Source organism: Erinaceus europaeus, chromosome 15 (assembly GCF_950295315.1).
Source record: "Erinaceus europaeus chromosome 15, mEriEur2.1, whole genome shotgun sequence".
Taxonomy (NCBI): Eukaryota; Metazoa; Chordata; class Mammalia; order Eulipotyphla; family Erinaceidae; genus Erinaceus; species Erinaceus europaeus.
In genome coordinates this window covers 23,189,222-23,204,981 of record NC_080176.1, presented here as the reverse complement: position 1 = coordinate 23,204,981, position 15,760 = coordinate 23,189,222, and the positions used below count along the sequence as shown (strand labels likewise).

The window sequence follows — 15,760 nt, the reverse complement described above, 5'->3', positions numbered from 1 at the left end:
CAGACCACTTAAGATTTTCTTTATTTTTTATCTGGAACCAGAAAAGACCTAGAATTGCCAAAACGATCTTGAGAAAAAAGAACAGAACCGGAGGCATCACACTGCCAGATCTCAAACTGTATTATAGGGCCATTGTCATCAAAACTGCTTGGTACTGGAACATGAACAGACACACTGACCAGTGGAATAGAATTGAGAGCCCAGAAATGAGGCCCCACACCTATGGACATCTAATCTTTGACAAAGGGGCCCAGACTATTACATGGGGAAAGCAGAGTCTCTTCAACAAATGGTGTTGGAAACAATGGGTTGAAACATGCAGAAGAATGAAACTGAATCACTGTATTTCACCAAATACAAAAGTAAATTCCAAGTGGATCAAGGACTTGGATGTTAGACCAGAAACTATCAGATACTTAGAGGAAAATATTGGCAGAACTTTTTTCCGCATAAATTTTAAAGACATTTTCAATGAAACGAATCCAATTACAAGGAAGACTAAGGCAAGTATAAAGCTATGGGACTACATCAAATTAAAAAGCTTCTTCACAGCAAAAGAAACCACTACCCAAATCAAGAGACCCCTCACAGAATGGGAGAAGATCTTTACATGCCATACATCAGATAAGAGTTTAATAACCAACATATATAAAGAGCTTGCCAGACTCAACAATAAGACAACAAATAACCCCATCCAAAAATGGGGGGAGGACTTGGACAGAATATTCACCACAGAAGAGATCCAAAAGGCCGAGAAACACATGAAAAAATGCTCCAAGTCTCTGATTGTCAGAGAAATGCAAATCAAGACAACAATGAGATATCACTTCACTCCTGTGAGAATGTCACACATCAGAAAAGGTAACAGCAGCAAATGCTGGAGAGGGTGTGGGGTCAAAGGAACCCTCCTGCACTGCTGGTGGGAATGTCAATTGGTCCAACCTCTGTGGAGAACAGTCTGGAGAACTCTCAGAAGGCTAGAAATGGACCTACCCTATGACCCTGCGATTCCCCTCCTGGGGATATATCCTAAGGAACCCAAAACAGCCATCCAAAAAGATCTGTGTACACATATGTTCTTGGCAGCACAATTTGTAATAGCCAAAACCTGGAAGCAACCCAGGTGTCCAACAACAGATGAGTGGCTGAGCAAGTTGTGGTATATATACACAATGGAATACTACTCAGCTGTAAAAAATGGTGACTTCACCGTTTTCAGCCGATCTTGGATGGACCTTGAAAAAATCATGTTGAGTGAAATAAGTCAGAAACAGAAGGATGAATATGGGATGATCTCACTCTCAGGCCGAAGTTGAAAAACAAGATTAGAAAAGAAAACACAAGTCGAACCTGAAATGGAATTGGAGTATTACACCAAAGTAAAAGACTCTGGGGTGGGTGGGTGGGTGGGGAGAATACAGGTCCATGAAAGATGATGAATGAAATAGTGGGGGTTGTATTGTTAAATGGGAATCTGGGGAATGTTATGCATGTAAAAAAAAAAAAAAGAAGTAGAAACGCAAAGCAGAAATTGACTGAGTTTGGAGTATGGCACCAAAGTAAGAAAGCAGAAGTACACTATAGTTTGCAGTGAGTACCTCCCTAATACTTCCTCTCCACTTTTCCAAGCTTTGGGTCCATGATTGCTCAACAATTTGTTTGGCTTTGTATGTTAACTCTCTTTTCAGTCACCAGGTTCCAGGTGTCATCAGGATGCCGGCCAGACTTCCCTGGATTGAAGACCCCACCAATGTGTCCTGGAGCTCAGCTTCCCCAGAGACCCACCCTACTAGGGAAAGAGAGAGGCAGACTGGGAGTATGGACCGACCAGTCAACGCCCATGTTCAGCGGGGAAGCAATTACAGAAGCCAGACCTTCTACCTTCTGCAACCCACAATGACCCTGGGTCCATGCTCCCAGAGGGATAGAGAATGGGAAAGCTATCGGGGGAGGGGGTGGGATATGGAGATTGGGCGGTGGGAATTGTGTGGGGTTGTACCCCTCCTACCCTATGGTTTTGTTAATTAATCCTTTCTTAAATAAAAAAAAAAAGATTTTCTTTATTTTGCCTATTTTTTATATTTATTTATTTCCTTTTGTTGCCCTTGTTGTTTTTATTGTTGTAGTTATTATTGTTTTTGTCATTATTGTTGGACAGAACAAAAAGAAATGGAGAGAAGGGGGGAAGACTGAGAAGTTTAAGAAAGGCAACCCAGCCCCCCTGCCCCTTCCCCGGGGCCCAATCTAGGATTCAACATTTGTCTCAACTACAGCTGTCCAGGACAAGCCAGGTGAGGATAACTTCAGGGCCTATACTGACAAGCACAAAAACACTCCATCTATTTAAGCACCAGCTCGGTGTTACCCAAGAGAGGGATGAGTCAAGCTGGCGGTGCAGGTGACATCTGGGGAGGACATGGGGCTCCCTTGTACAGTCTTCCCTGTGGGAGCGATCTTCCAACTTCTACCCCTCTACCCCGTGCTCTTTGTCCACGAGCTCACAGAGGCTCAGCACACAATGTATCAGCAGGTGCCCCACTTGCTAAGTTATTTTAAAAAAGAAAAAGGAGACATGCAGAGGCTGGGGGAGTAAGTAACAAAGCCGGGCAGGAAAACAGAAGCTTCAAGGCCAGTGCTTGGAGATGAGACACCTCCCCCCAGAGCCGGGATGGGGCTTCAGAGGATCAAGAACAGCCCCATCTCTGCAGCCCCTGAGCAAAGCCTGGCCCACAGGGGGCCTCTTCTGGCCACTGTCATCATCTACCTTTTCATCTTAGCCTCCGGCTTAGAGGGCCCACCATTGTCACGGCGCCCAGGGGCATGATGCTCAGAACCGCTGTGACAGAAAGGACAAATGGTACTTTTTTTTTTTTTTTACCCCCCAGGCTTGTGAAGTAAAGCAGTTCAAACAGGAAGACCTCAGGCCCTAGCCTTTGGCCAGTTTAATATGTGTATGCTTAACCGGGTGTTATTGCCAGCCTCAACCCTGGCCAGTTTAAGATGAGAGCAAGTGATACGGCCAGAATTTTAACTGCTGGCTGCCTTAATTAAGACTGTCAGTGGGCAAGTTTCTATCCTGTCACACAACAGGCTGCCCACCCCCACAAGAGCTCAGGACACAGACAAACTTCTGCCTCTACACCCAGGGGCTGAGTAAAACAGAAGCAAGGCTAACTAGACTAACTAAAGATATGTAACCCCCAAACTAAAGACACTTCTGCCTACCCCAAAGGTCCTACTAAAAATTATACAAGGTGCCAGGCGGTGGTGTATTCCTTGTGCGCCCACTATGCACGAGGATCTGGATTTAAGTCCCCCATCCCCACTCCATTGCAAGGGGGAAGCTTCGAGAGCAGTGAAGCAGGTCTGCATGAATTTTTCCTTCTATTTTTGTTTTGTTTTTTACCAGGGCACTGCTCAGCTCTGGCTTATGGCGGTTGGGGTGGGGATTGAACCTGCGACCTTGGAGCCTCAGGCATCATCAGAGTCTGCTTGCATCATCACTATGCTGTCTCCCCCACCCGTCTGTCTTCCTTTCTATCTCCCCTTCCCTTCTCAATTTCTCCCTGTCCAACCAAATAAAAGGAGGGACAAAAAAAAAAAAAAAAGTGACTGGGAACCATGGATTCTTGATTTGCTGTACAGGCACTGAGCTCCAGCGAGACCCCATGGCAATAAAGTAATTTAAGTATTTCTTAATGTAAGCCGACAGCTTCTCCTAACAGTGGGCAGTTTTTACCTCTTTGCGCACACCAGCCTCACCCTCACAATGCTTAAAAAAAGAGGGTTGGGCACACAGCACAATGGTTCTGTAAGACTTTCCAGCCTGAGGCTCTGAGGTCCCAGGTCAATCCTCAGCACCTCCACCAGCTGGAGCTCAGCAGGGCTCTGGTAAGGAAAGAAAAAAAGAAACAAAAGAAGGAAGGAAGGAAGGAAGGAAGGGAAAAGAAGGGGCTGCATGACGGTGTACCTGGCTGAGCGCACATATTATAGTGTGCAAGGACCCGGGTTCAAGCTCCAGGTTCCCACGTGCAGGGGGAAGAAGTTTCACGAGTGGTGAAGCCGGTCTGTAGTTGTCTATCTCCCCTTCTCTCTCAATTTCTCTATCCGGCAAATAAGTAAAATTAAAATAAAATAAAGGGAGTCAGGTAGTAGTGCATGGCTTAGGTGCAGGTAGCACAAAGCACCGTAAGGATCCGGGTTCAAGCCTCCAGCTCCCCACCTGCAGAGTGGCTGCTTCACAGGCGGTGAAGCAGGTCGGCAGGTGTTTTTCTCTCCCCCTCTCTCCATTTCTCTCTGTCCTATCCAATAACAATACTAACAACAATAATTATAACAGCAACGATATACAACAAGGGCAACAAAAGGGGAAAAAATAGCCTCCAGGAGCAGTGGAATCGTAGTGCAGGCACCGAGCCCCTTAATCACCCTGGAGGCAAAAAAAAAAAAAAAAAAAAGGAAACAGAGGAATAGCATAATGGTTATGCAGACTCTCATCCCTGAAGCTTTGAAGTCCCAGGTTCGGTCCCCTGCACCAGCTGAGTAGTGCTCTGGCAAAAAAAAAAAAAAAAGGAAAAAACAGGGACCAGGTGGTGGCGCACCTGGTTGCGCGCACGTTACAGTCCAGAAAGACCCGCGTTCGAGCCCATGGTCCCCACTTGCAGGAGGAAAAGCTTCATGAGTGGTGAAGCAGGGCTGCAGGTGTCTCTCTCCATCTCTATCTCTTCCTTCTGCGCTCAATTTCTGGCTGTCTCTAAACAATAAAGATAATAAGATTTACAAAAAGACAAAACCCTAACCAGTCTTTCCTGTCCCTTTCCCTGCGGCCTTATTATTCCTGTCCCTGGTCCCTGCCAGCCGAGTGGGACACACACAGTGGGCGCCACTTGTCCAGTCCCCATTCCGGGCGGGGTGAGGTGACAGAGCCCCCCAGGCCTGGGCTGAGGTCCAGGTGGCCCCAACTGGGGACGGGATGGCCTGAGCCGCTTGCAGGATGGAAAGGGGGCGGCCGCACCCGGCTCAGGTGTTTTTACGAGATTTCTGACGACCACCATTCCATGGGCCACCACAGGGTCGGCCGGTCGCCACGCGTTAGCAAGTAGATGCCCCGGCCCGCCCACTTCCGCCGGAAGTCACTACGGATGCGAGCGCACAGTGTTGACGTCACTCCCGCCCGGAAGTCATCCGCCGGCGCTAGGTCCCCGCGGTAAGGCTGCCAGGTGGGGCTCTCGATCGCCGCTGCTGGCGCGTCCCCTACCACCCTCCCCCGGGTCCCCAGCGTTGGGACAGCGGCTCCCGGGTCGCCTCTGAGCTCACCCTTCTCCGGGGAAGCTCTGGTCGGGTCCTCAGGGACCCCCAGAGGACCCCGGGGAGCCGGGTGTCGGGTCTCCAGTGTGAACACCACGCGCCTCCTGCCCCCGGTTCCTTCCGTCCCCCCCCAACACAATAATGGACGGGGCAGGCACCCACCCTGCCAGCTGTCAGACCCTTCCTCACGAGCCCCCTGTGACTGTCGCCTTCATGTGTCTCCGCAGCCAGCTCCTGCCTTCCGCCCGAGGGGCCATGTCACTCGGCTGGGTGGGGGGTGGTCCTGCTGTGCCAGGCGCGCCCCGCTGCACAGGAGAGGACGCCGGTTCGGATTCTCCGGGAACGCCAGCAGGAGCAGCGCCAGAGCTGGACAGTTAACCAGACGGAAGGGACGATGTAGACCACCGCCCCAGCCCCCCAGCCACGGACCTGCTGAGAACTGCGCTTCCTGGGCCGCCTCCTTAGTTCTTGGATTTGGTGGCTCCTTTGGGATTCCGACCCAGATAGGAAGTAACTTCCGCTTTTTTTTTTCTTTCTTTCTCTCTTTTCTTTCTTTCAATTTACTTAATATTTGTGAAAGACAGTATAGATAGACGGACCAGAGCCCTGCTCAGCCCTGCCTGATGGTGGTGTTGGTGATTGAACCTGGGACCTCACAGCCTCAGGCATGGAAGTCTTTTGCAGAACCACTGTGCTGACTCCCCAGCCCATCTTTACCATTTCTGAAAGCAGGCCTGCCTCAGGGGTGGGCTCTTCAGAGGGGTGATGCCTGGTGTGTGTGTTTGTGGGTGCTCACTGCAGTAGCTAAGGCTGCAACTTCTTTGGGGTGTGTGTGTGTGGGGGGGCGGATTCTATACTGTCTGTGTGCTTCTGCTCAATGAAGTGAAGGGACACTTTGTCACCAGGGGGAGGGAGAGTGGATGCCTTTTTTCATATTCCCTACTTTTACTTTGGAATTGGCAGACAAGAAAAGCAGGCCACGATAGGTGTTTTTCTGGTATTAGAGATATTTATTTACTTAATGGGAGAGCAGAGCAGACAGATGCAATGCTGGGGATCGAAGATGGGGCCTTGGGTTTGTAAAGCATGTGCTCTACCCGCTGAACTACCTCCCCTGCTGCAACCACAGTGGAATGATTAGAAGTGACTGGGATACCATGAAAGGGAAAGCTCAGGGTTATCCGGAAGGTGCCACTGGCAGGCAGGACTCTCCTGTCCCTCCTCCTCAGCCCCCTTATTTTCTCCTTTTTAGTGGCATAAAGCTTTATTCGCATTTGTCCCCACTTTGGGAAAGACTCCAGGATGCTGGGAGTCGGGTGATAGCCCAGTGGGTTAAGTGCACGTGGTACAAAGTGCAAGGACTGGCTTAACGATCTCTGTTCGAGCCCCCAGCTCTCCACCTGCAGGGGAGTCGCTTCACAGGCAGTGAAGCAGGTCTGCAGGTGTCTATCTTTCTCTCCCCGTCTTCCCCTCCTCTCTCCATTTCTCTCTGTCCTAACAACGATGGCATCAATAACAACAGTAACTACAACAACAATGAAAAACAAGGGCAACAAAAGGGAAAATAAATAAATATAAAAAATTTTAAGTTGTGGTCCAGGAGGTGGCACAGTGGCTAAGGCACTAGACTCTCAAGCATGAGGTCCTGAGTTCAATCCCTGGCAGCACATGTACCAGAGTGATGTCTGGTTCTTTCTCTCTCTCCCCTATTTCTCATAAATAAATAAAATCTTTAAAAAAAAAAATTTAAGTTTTAAAATAAAAAAGACTCGAGGGTGGGTGCTGAATACCCACCTAGGGTCTGCCAGGACAGGTCCATGCAGGGCAGAGGTGCTGAGAGATTCCTCACTTAACAGTCCTTGAGTGGGAAGGGGATGTTTTAAGAGATACTGGCAGGGGCTGGGTGGTGGTGCACCTGGTTGAGCACACATTACATTGTGCAAGGACCCGGGTTCAAGCCCCTGGTCCCCACGTGTAGGGGGAAAGTCTTGCAAGTGGTGAAGCAGGGCTGCACGTGTCCTATCACCCCTTCCCTCTCAATTTCTGGCTGTCTCCATCCAATAAATAAAGATAATAATAAAAATTTTTTTTAAAAAAGGCAGGGGCCGAGCGATGGCACAGTGGGTTAAGTGCACATGGCATGAAGCCCAAGGACTGGTGCAAGGATCCCAGTTTGAGCCCTCGGTTTCCTACTTGTGGGGGGGCGGGGCTTGCTTCACAAGTGGTGAAGCAGTATACAGGTGTCTATCTTTCTCCACCCCCCCCCCCGTCTTTCCTTTTTCGATCTCTCTCTGTCCTATCCAACAACAACAAAAGCAATAGCCACAATAACAAGGGCAACAAAAATGGAAAAAAATGGCCTCCAGGAGCAGTGGATTCATAGTGCAGGCACCGAGCCCCAGCAATAACTGTGGAGGCAGAAAACAACAAAAAAAAAGTAGTGGCAAGACTCCCCCCCCTTTTTTCTCTAACTCCCCCCACTTTTTTTGTCTGGGGTGGGGAAATTTTATCTTCTCAATTCTGGAAGAATTAAAAAAAGATAACAAGAGCAGCACAACCGGAGTCTGGAATAGGACAAAATCCAGGGGAGGGGAAAGGCCACAGTAGTAGAAGGAAGAGAAGAGATGTGAAGTATTCCAGGTGAGAGCCACCTGGCCAACAGTGTCTAAGTCTGGGCAGCCCAGTGAAGTGGCAGTAACAACTGCCTTCTGCTTCTTTGCAGCCCCAGGATGGACTTCCTGTTTCTCTTCCTGTCCTATCTGGCTCTAATGCTGGTGGTGGTTGTCACCATCTGCTGCTGCTCGAGAACCCCTTACCCCACAAGGGGGGCACAGGTAATGAGGAGCCGCCCATAGCATCAAAGGAGCAGTGTTTGGGAGGGAGGAGGGTGCTGGCGAGAGCCCAGGCAGTAGAGAAGGAATAAATATGAACGCTTCCTGACTCTGCCCTCCACTCTCCTTCCTCTGCCTGAACACCCTTTTCCAGGGCCAGGTGGACATGGAGGCCTTGGTATCAAAGGACACATGACTGAGGAAACCCTCATCCTTGCCGACACCTCCTTCCCCACTCCCACCAGCTGAGCCCTCAGCATCTCCTTTGCCGATTGAGGGATGGGGGCATGAGGAGTCAAAGTGAATCTTTCCCTTTTCTCTTGTCCTAGATGCTGTCTCACATAGCTCCAGAGTGCCTTCAGAGAGCCGTGCCAGGACTGCTTCGTTACATCTTCCACACTCGGTATTTCACACTTTGCTTTTTGAATCTTACTCTTCTTTTCTCTCGAGCTTTGATTGACGCTGTAACAGTGCAGTGATGGAAGCTGGGAAGGGCCAAGAGTCCTAGGTTCAAACTTCTGCTCACAGCTTAGCTGCCTTTTAGCTCTGGGGTCGTGACAATCCTTTTTAATTTGTTTAATTAATTAATTAATATTATTTTTACCAGAGCACTGGTCAACTCTGGCTTATGATGGTTCAGGGGATTGAACCTGGGACTTTGAAGCCTCAGGCATGAGAGTCTCTTTGCATAACCATTATGCTATCTACCCATGCCCAGTTAATTATTTTTATTTACTTTTTTTTTTTTTTTTTTTTTACCAGAGTACTGCTCAGCTCTGGCATATGGTGGTGCTTGGGATTGAACCTGGGAACTCAGAGCCTCAGGCAGAAGAGTCTCTGGGAACTCATACTTGAGAGGCCAAAAGCCTGACTACTGCATCACCTCCCCAGCCTCAGCAGACATCACTTCTGAATACTGGATGTGCAGAATGTATCAGTTTCTTTTTTAAATTATATTTATTTATTGCATATACACAGCCAGAAATTGAAAGGAGGAGGGGAGATAGGGAGAGAGACAGAGAGACACCTGCAGCCCTGCCTCACCACTTGGAAAGTTTGCCCGCTGCAGGTGGGGACCAGGGGCTCGAACCCGGGTCCTTGTGCACTGTAACATGTGCGCTCAACCAGGTGCGCCACCACCCGGCCTCAATGTACCAGTTTCTTATGTGGTTCTTACTGTCACTACAAGCAGAAAGGCCGTGGTCGGCCCTTGGCCCACATCCCCGAATGCTGTGTGATCCTGTGATAACAGCCCTGTGACCACTTCCTTCCAGAAACCGTGCCTTCGTGGTCCTGCATCTCATCTTACAAGGGGCGACTTACACCGAGTACAGCTGGGAGATATTTGGCTGCTGCCGAGAGTTGGGCTTCTCCCTGGGCTGCCTTCTCCTGCCGTACCTGCTGCTGGCTGTCAGCATGGCATTTTTCACTTTGACCTGTGTGACCGACCCTGGTAAGTCCAGGCTCCTGGCTTACAGACAGGTGACAGCTCACCTGTGGGTCCCCGGGACTTTGCACTGTGCATTTTCAGTGGGCAGGTGGGGCTCATGAACTCCCACCAGGAAAGCTGTTGCCATTTTAAAGAAAGATTTATTTAAAAAAAAAAATTTATTTATTGAATGAATAGAGAGAGAAAATGAGAGGAAATGGGAAGATAGTGAGAGAGACAGAGAGACACCTGCAGCCCTGCTTCACTGCTTGTGAAGCTTTCCCCCTGTAGGTGGGGACCTGGGGGCTTGAACCTGGGTCCTTGAGCACTGTAACATGTGTGCGTAACCATGTTATTTATTTATTTATGCAAAAGAGAAGAGAGCAAGCCACAGGGCACCACGCAGGCACTGTCAGAGATGGAGCTGGGGACTCCCATGCCTGAGAAGCCACAGCTTTATCCACTGCGCCTCCTCCTGGGTTACAGCTGTTACCATTTACAGAGTGAATTCTTGGCCGGGGGTAGACAGCATAATGGTTATGCAAAGAGACTCTCAGACTTAAGGCTCCAAAGTCTTGGTTCAGTCCCCCCGCACCACCATAAACCAGAGTTGAGCAGTGCTCTGGTAAAAAGAAAAATAAATAAACATTAACAAAGGACTTACTACTAAAAATAAAAAAATAATAATAAGGGAGTCAGGCAGTAGCACAGCAGGTTAAGTGCAGGTGGCGCAAAGTGCAAGGACCATCATAAGGATCCCGGTTTGAGTCCTCGGCTCCCCACCTGCAGGGGAGTCGCTTCACAAGCGGTGAAGCAGGTCTGCAGGTGTCTATCTTTCTTTCCCCCTCTCTGTCTTCCCCTCCCCTCTCCATTTCTCTCTGTCCTATCCAACAATAATGACATCAATAACAACAATAACTATAACAATAAAACAGCAAGGGCAACAAAAGGGAATAAACAAATAGATATTTTTAAAAGTTAAATAAATAAATAAATAAAATGAATTCTTGCTGGCGCTGTGTGCTGAGCCAGCACAGGTCATGGGGACTCCAGGTCACCATTTCCTTAAAGATGACCCTGGTTCCCACCTGCTTCAGGCACCATCACCACAGCCAACGAGCTGCAGTTTCTCTGCGTGTATGAGTTTGACGGTGTGATGTTCCCCCAGGACGTGCGCTGCCCCACCTGCGACGTGAGGAAGCCAGCGAGGTCCAAGCACTGCAGTAAGTGGTGAGGCGCCGCCTTGCCATGACGACTGAAGGGTGCACTCTGCTAAGGGCGTGAGGCCGGGGAGTAGTTCCCCCAGCAGCCTGGGGGTGAGGCCTGGAGTTCGTGTGTAAGTGGGCAGCCCCGGCCCTGGTCCATTACAGTGTTTTGTGGCCACGTGGCAGGGCATGTGTCCCAGGGCTGTTTCTGTAGGAAGCACCCTTCACAGGAAGGGCCAAGCTCTTAGGCTAGTGCCAGCTAAGAAAAAGAGCAGCAGTAGGGCTGGGCATCAGCGCACCTGACTAAGCACACTACCTTGCGGGAAGACCTGGGTTCAAGCCCCCGCATCCCACCTGCAGCGTGGACTCCTCACAATTGTTGAAGCAGGGCTGCAGGTGTTTCTCTTTCTCTTGCCCTCTTAATTTCTCTCTGTCCTATCAGACAACAACAACAACAAATTGCGGAAGGTGGGCAGTAGTGCAGCAGGTTAAGCGCACATGGCGTGAAGCACCAGGACCAGCACCAGGACCAGCATAAGGATCCCACTTCGAGCCCCCAGCTCCCCTCCTACGGGGGGGGGGGGGTCACCTCACAAGCGGTGAAGCAGGTCTGCAGGTGTCTGTCTTTCTCTCCCCTTCTCTGTCTTCCCCTCCTCTCCATTTCTCTCTGTCCTATCCAGCAACAACTATAACAACAAGGGCAAGAAAGTGGAAAAAAATGGCCTCCAGGAGCAGCGGATTCATAGTGCTGGCACCAAGCCTCAGCAATAACCTGGAGACAAAAAAAAAAAAAAAAAAGCAAGAGCTGAGTATGTGATTTTAATTTCCCTAGTAGCCACATTACAAAAGTTACAAAGCAGGTGATGAAATAAACATTCATCCAGTTCATTTAGTCTATCGTTGCCTAAGATGGCTGTTAGCATATAACAGAAGTGACCCTTTCTGGCTGGCTAACATTCTCATGTGCACACAGTCTTTGGATCAGGGTTTACCTTTCATTTACAGCAGGCCTCAATTCAGACACCAACTTTTCACTGGAAATTGGTCCATTTGATTCACTCTCATACATGTGATGCCAGAGATTGAACTCTAGACCTCATGCTTGACTGTCCAGTGCCTTCTCCACTATGCCACCTCCTCGGCCAATAGGTTTATTATTATTTATTTACTTATTATGATTATATATTTTTTGCCTCTAGTCACTGGGGCTTGGTGCCAGCACTACCTGGTAGCCATTTCTTTTCCCTTTAAATTTTTTTTTTTTTAAATTTGATAGGACAGAGAAATTGGGAGAGGAGAGGGAGACCGAGAGGAAGAGAGAAAGATAGACACCTGAAGACTTGGCTTCACTGCTTGTGAAGTGACGCCCCTGCAGGTGGGGAGCCGGGGGCTTGAAACCTGGTCCTTGCGCTTAGTACTATGTGTGCCTAATTGGGTGCGCCACCATCTTCCCCCCATTATTATTTTAAATATTTATTCCCTTTTGTTGTCCTTGTTTTATTGTTGTAGTTATTATTGTTATTGAGGTCATTCTTGTTGGATAGGACAGAAAGAAATGGAGAGAGGAGGGGAAGACGGGGAGAGAAAGATAGACACCTGCAGACCTGCTTCACTGCTTGTGAAGTGACTCCCCTGCAGGTGGGAGCCAGGAGCTCGAGCTGGGATCCTTAAGCCGGTCCTTGTGCTTTGCGCCGTAACCCGCTGCGCTACCGCCTGACTCCTTATTATTATTATGGTTTTTTATATTTATTTTCTCTTTTGTTGCTCTTGTTTTTCATTGTTGTAGTTATTGTTGTTATTGATGTTGTCGTTGTTAGATAGGACAGAGTGAAATGGAGAGAGGAGGGGAAGACAGAGAGGGGGAGAGAAAGATAGACACCAGCAGACCTGCTTCACCGCCTGTGAAGCGACTCCCCTATAGGTGGGGAGCCGCAGGCTCGAACTGGGATCCTCACCGGGATCTTTATGCCGGTCCTTGTGCTTTGCACCATGTGCGCTTAACCTGCTGTGCTACCACCCAACTTGCCCTATTATTATTTTTTAAAGTTTTATTTATTTATGAGAAAGAGAGACAAGTGGAGCATCTCTCTGGCACATACATTGCCAGCAGTCAAACTTGGGAGCTCGTATTTTAGAGTCCAACACTTGACCCACTGTGCTGCCCCCCAGGCTCTGCATTTAGGCTTCATTTGTCACCAGGAAGAACAGACGACTGGGGCCAGGTGGCGGTGCACCTGGATGAGCACAGCTGACCCTGGGTTCAAGCTCTCAGTCCCCACCTGCAGGGGGACGCTTCAAAGTCGTGAGACTGTGCTACAGGTGTTTCTCTCTCTCCTCAATTTCTTTCTGTCTCTGTCCAAAAATAAATCATGATATTTTGAAAAGAATAGACTCTTATACTCTTATATGTTGTAGGCATTCTTTTTTTATTTTAATGAAATTTGTGTGATGAAATGTTGGTTTTCAAGACTGTCTTCACCTCCCCCAATATGTGGTTGTTCCAGATATTTATCTTCAGAGTCTCTAGAGCTGGCTGGGGAGTCAGCATCATGGTTCTCAAAGACTTTGAGGCCTGAGACTCGGAGTTCCCAGGTCTGATCATAATCCATAGCTGAGCAGGGCTCTGGTCTCTCTCTGTGTGTGTCTCTCTCTCTTTCTTGCTGTATTTCCCTTCATAAGTAAAATACATCTTTTGTGGTCTGGGAGGTGGCACAGTGGATAAAGCATGGGCTTTCAAACATGAGGTCCTGAGTTCAGTCCCTGGCAGGATGTGTACCAGAGTGATGTCTGGCTCTTTCTCTCTCTCCTCCTATCTTTCTCATGAATAAATAAATACATTCTTTAAAAGTAAATAAATAAAACATATTTTTTAAAGTTTTTCAATATTGAATCAAGTACAGAAAAAGGATTGCCCCTCATGTCCACGCCCACAAACCACAGCTGGCAGGATGGTTCATCTTTGTCAGGAGAACCGCCCAGACTTTCACACCAAAGCATCGGCGTCAGGTCTGTCCAAGATGAATGGTCACCAGTGTCACTGCCATTGGCCTAAGGGACGTGGCAGAACTTGAATACGTCTGAGCAGCCATAGGCTGGCTTCCCAAGCTTAGTGCCTGGTGTGGCTACTGGTGCCCATGCAGGTCTTTGGTTTGGTGGTCCTTGTGCAGGGAGCTGTGTTTAGAGTGGAGGCCTCAGCCTGTGACCCGACTTCCTCCACAGGCCTTTGTGACCGCTGTGTGCACCGCTTTGACCACCACTGTGTCTGGGTGAACAACTGCATCGGGGCACAGAATGTCGGGTACTTCCTTACCTACCTGGCCACCCTGACGGCCTCAGCCATGACCCTGACTGCCCTGAGCACCGTGTTCCTCATCCAGCTGGTGGTGACGTCGGGCTTGCACCGGGACTACTTCGTGGATGAGCTCGGGCGTTTCCAAGCCATCGACACTGTCTTTCTAATCCAGGTAATGAACGCTTCAGATGCTTCTCTCCTGGACTGTGTCTTCCTTGTTTCATTTCTCTTTCTTTCTTCTTCTTTTTTTTTTTTTTTCTGGCTGGGGAGGGGGGAGTTAACATTTTTTAGTAGTGATTTAATAGTGGTTTAACAAGGGCTGTGTGTTTTCTTTTCCTTCCATTCTTTTTTGCTTGTCTTTTTTTTTTTTTAAAGAATTATTTGTTAATAGAGAGACGCAGAGCATCACTCTGGCACAAGTTATGCCCGGATGCAACCAGGATCTCATGCTTGAGAACCCAAGGCTTTATCCACTGCACTGCCTCCTAGACCTCCATCCCATTCTTTAAAAAAAAAAAAAAAAAATGGGGCTGAGGAGATAGCATAATGGTTGTACAAAAGGACTCTCATGCCTGAGGCTTCAAAGTCTCAGGTTCTATCCCAGGCACCACCACAAACCAGAGCTGAGCAAAAAAATATGGGGGGGGGGGAGGGGATAGGTGGTGTGTGTGTGTGTGTGTGTAATCAAACTCAGGGTCTCACACACTCCAGGCACTCAATCTACCTCCACCATCTCTCCTTCTCTGGATGTCACTTTGATGCGTGCACCAGGGTCTCGGTGTTTGACTCTAAAGAGGCTGTATGTACAGCACGGCTCCCCGGGCCCCACTTGCCTGGGCCGCTTGCTGTGCTGCCTGAAGCTCTGGGCTGGGAGCAGCAGGTCAGAGGTGGTGGTGGTGGGGGGGGGGTTGGGGCAGCAGCTCTGATGGTCCTGAGCCAGCCTGGGGTAGGTAGGCTCTGGCCTCTCCCAGCAGCTCCTAACCCTGTTCTCCGTCCCCAGTACCTGTTCCTGACCTTCCCCAGGATCGTCTTCACACTGGGCTTTGTGGCCATGCTCAGCCTCATCCTGGGGGGCTACCTGTGCTTCATGCTGTATCTGGCCGCCACCAACCAGACCACCAATGAGTGGCACCGTGGTGACCGCATCTGGTGCCAACGCTGTCCCCCTGGGGCCAAGCCCCCTACTGCTAAGCCCAGGACCCACCGGAACATTTACTCCCACGGCTTTTGGGCCAACCTGGGGGAGGTCTTTCTGCCTGCAGTTGTGGTCGTGGGGGAGGAGAGGAAGAAGAGGTGACAATGGACACTGTTACTGCCTTCTGAGGGATACAGTTATTTATACAGATACTTTCTCAGCCTTGGCTGCTTTGTGCTTTTTTGCTTTTCCCTTGGTTTCCCTGTGGGGTCTGAGCTGGCTCTCAGTGCTTCCGGAAGAGGAGGGAAAGCACCCAAGTGCTGGGCAGCCTCAGCCTGTGTGCCCGGGCCTCTGCGATCTGGTGTCCGTGTGTCAGGGCTGTGGCTTCTCCCGCCCTCATATCCTAGCCCAGTACCAGAGCCCCCCACGCCCACGAGGCCTTGGGGATGTGTCCCACCGGCAGGAGGACCTTCATGTGCTCGGAGGCCTCCCCACTGAGAGGAAGACCTGGGTTTCTATTCCCATATCCTAATCACACCCAGAGGCCTCTCTCAGGCCACA

General features: G+C 49.4%; 1 protein-coding gene and 1 long non-coding RNA gene across 2 annotated transcripts; one reads left to right on the top strand and one right to left on the bottom strand.

Annotated features, from left to right (window-relative positions):
• Positions 1-2,078: 2,078 nt before the first annotated feature.
• LOC132533127 (uncharacterized) lies at positions 2,079-5,087 on the bottom strand. Its single transcript, XR_009545018.1, has 3 exons — positions 4,800-5,087; positions 3,740-3,888; positions 2,079-2,836 (listed from the first exon to the last, which is right to left on the bottom strand). It is a non-coding gene; the product is annotated as an uncharacterized LOC132533127 (long non-coding RNA).
• A 96-nt stretch (positions 5,088-5,183) lies between these two features.
• On the top strand, positions 5,184-15,425 carry ZDHHC4 (zinc finger DHHC-type palmitoyltransferase 4). The gene is made up of 8 exons (XM_016189081.2): positions 5,184-5,206; positions 5,535-5,817; positions 8,030-8,141; positions 8,468-8,541; positions 9,413-9,591; positions 10,665-10,790; positions 13,992-14,236; positions 15,065-15,425. The coding sequence occupies exons 3-8, from the start codon at positions 8,037-8,039 to the stop codon at positions 15,359-15,361; spliced, it is 1,026 nt and encodes a 341-aa protein (XP_016044567.1). The 5' UTR covers positions 5,184-5,206; positions 5,535-5,817; positions 8,030-8,036; the 3' UTR covers positions 15,362-15,425.
• The last annotated feature ends 335 nt before the right edge of the window (positions 15,426-15,760 follow it).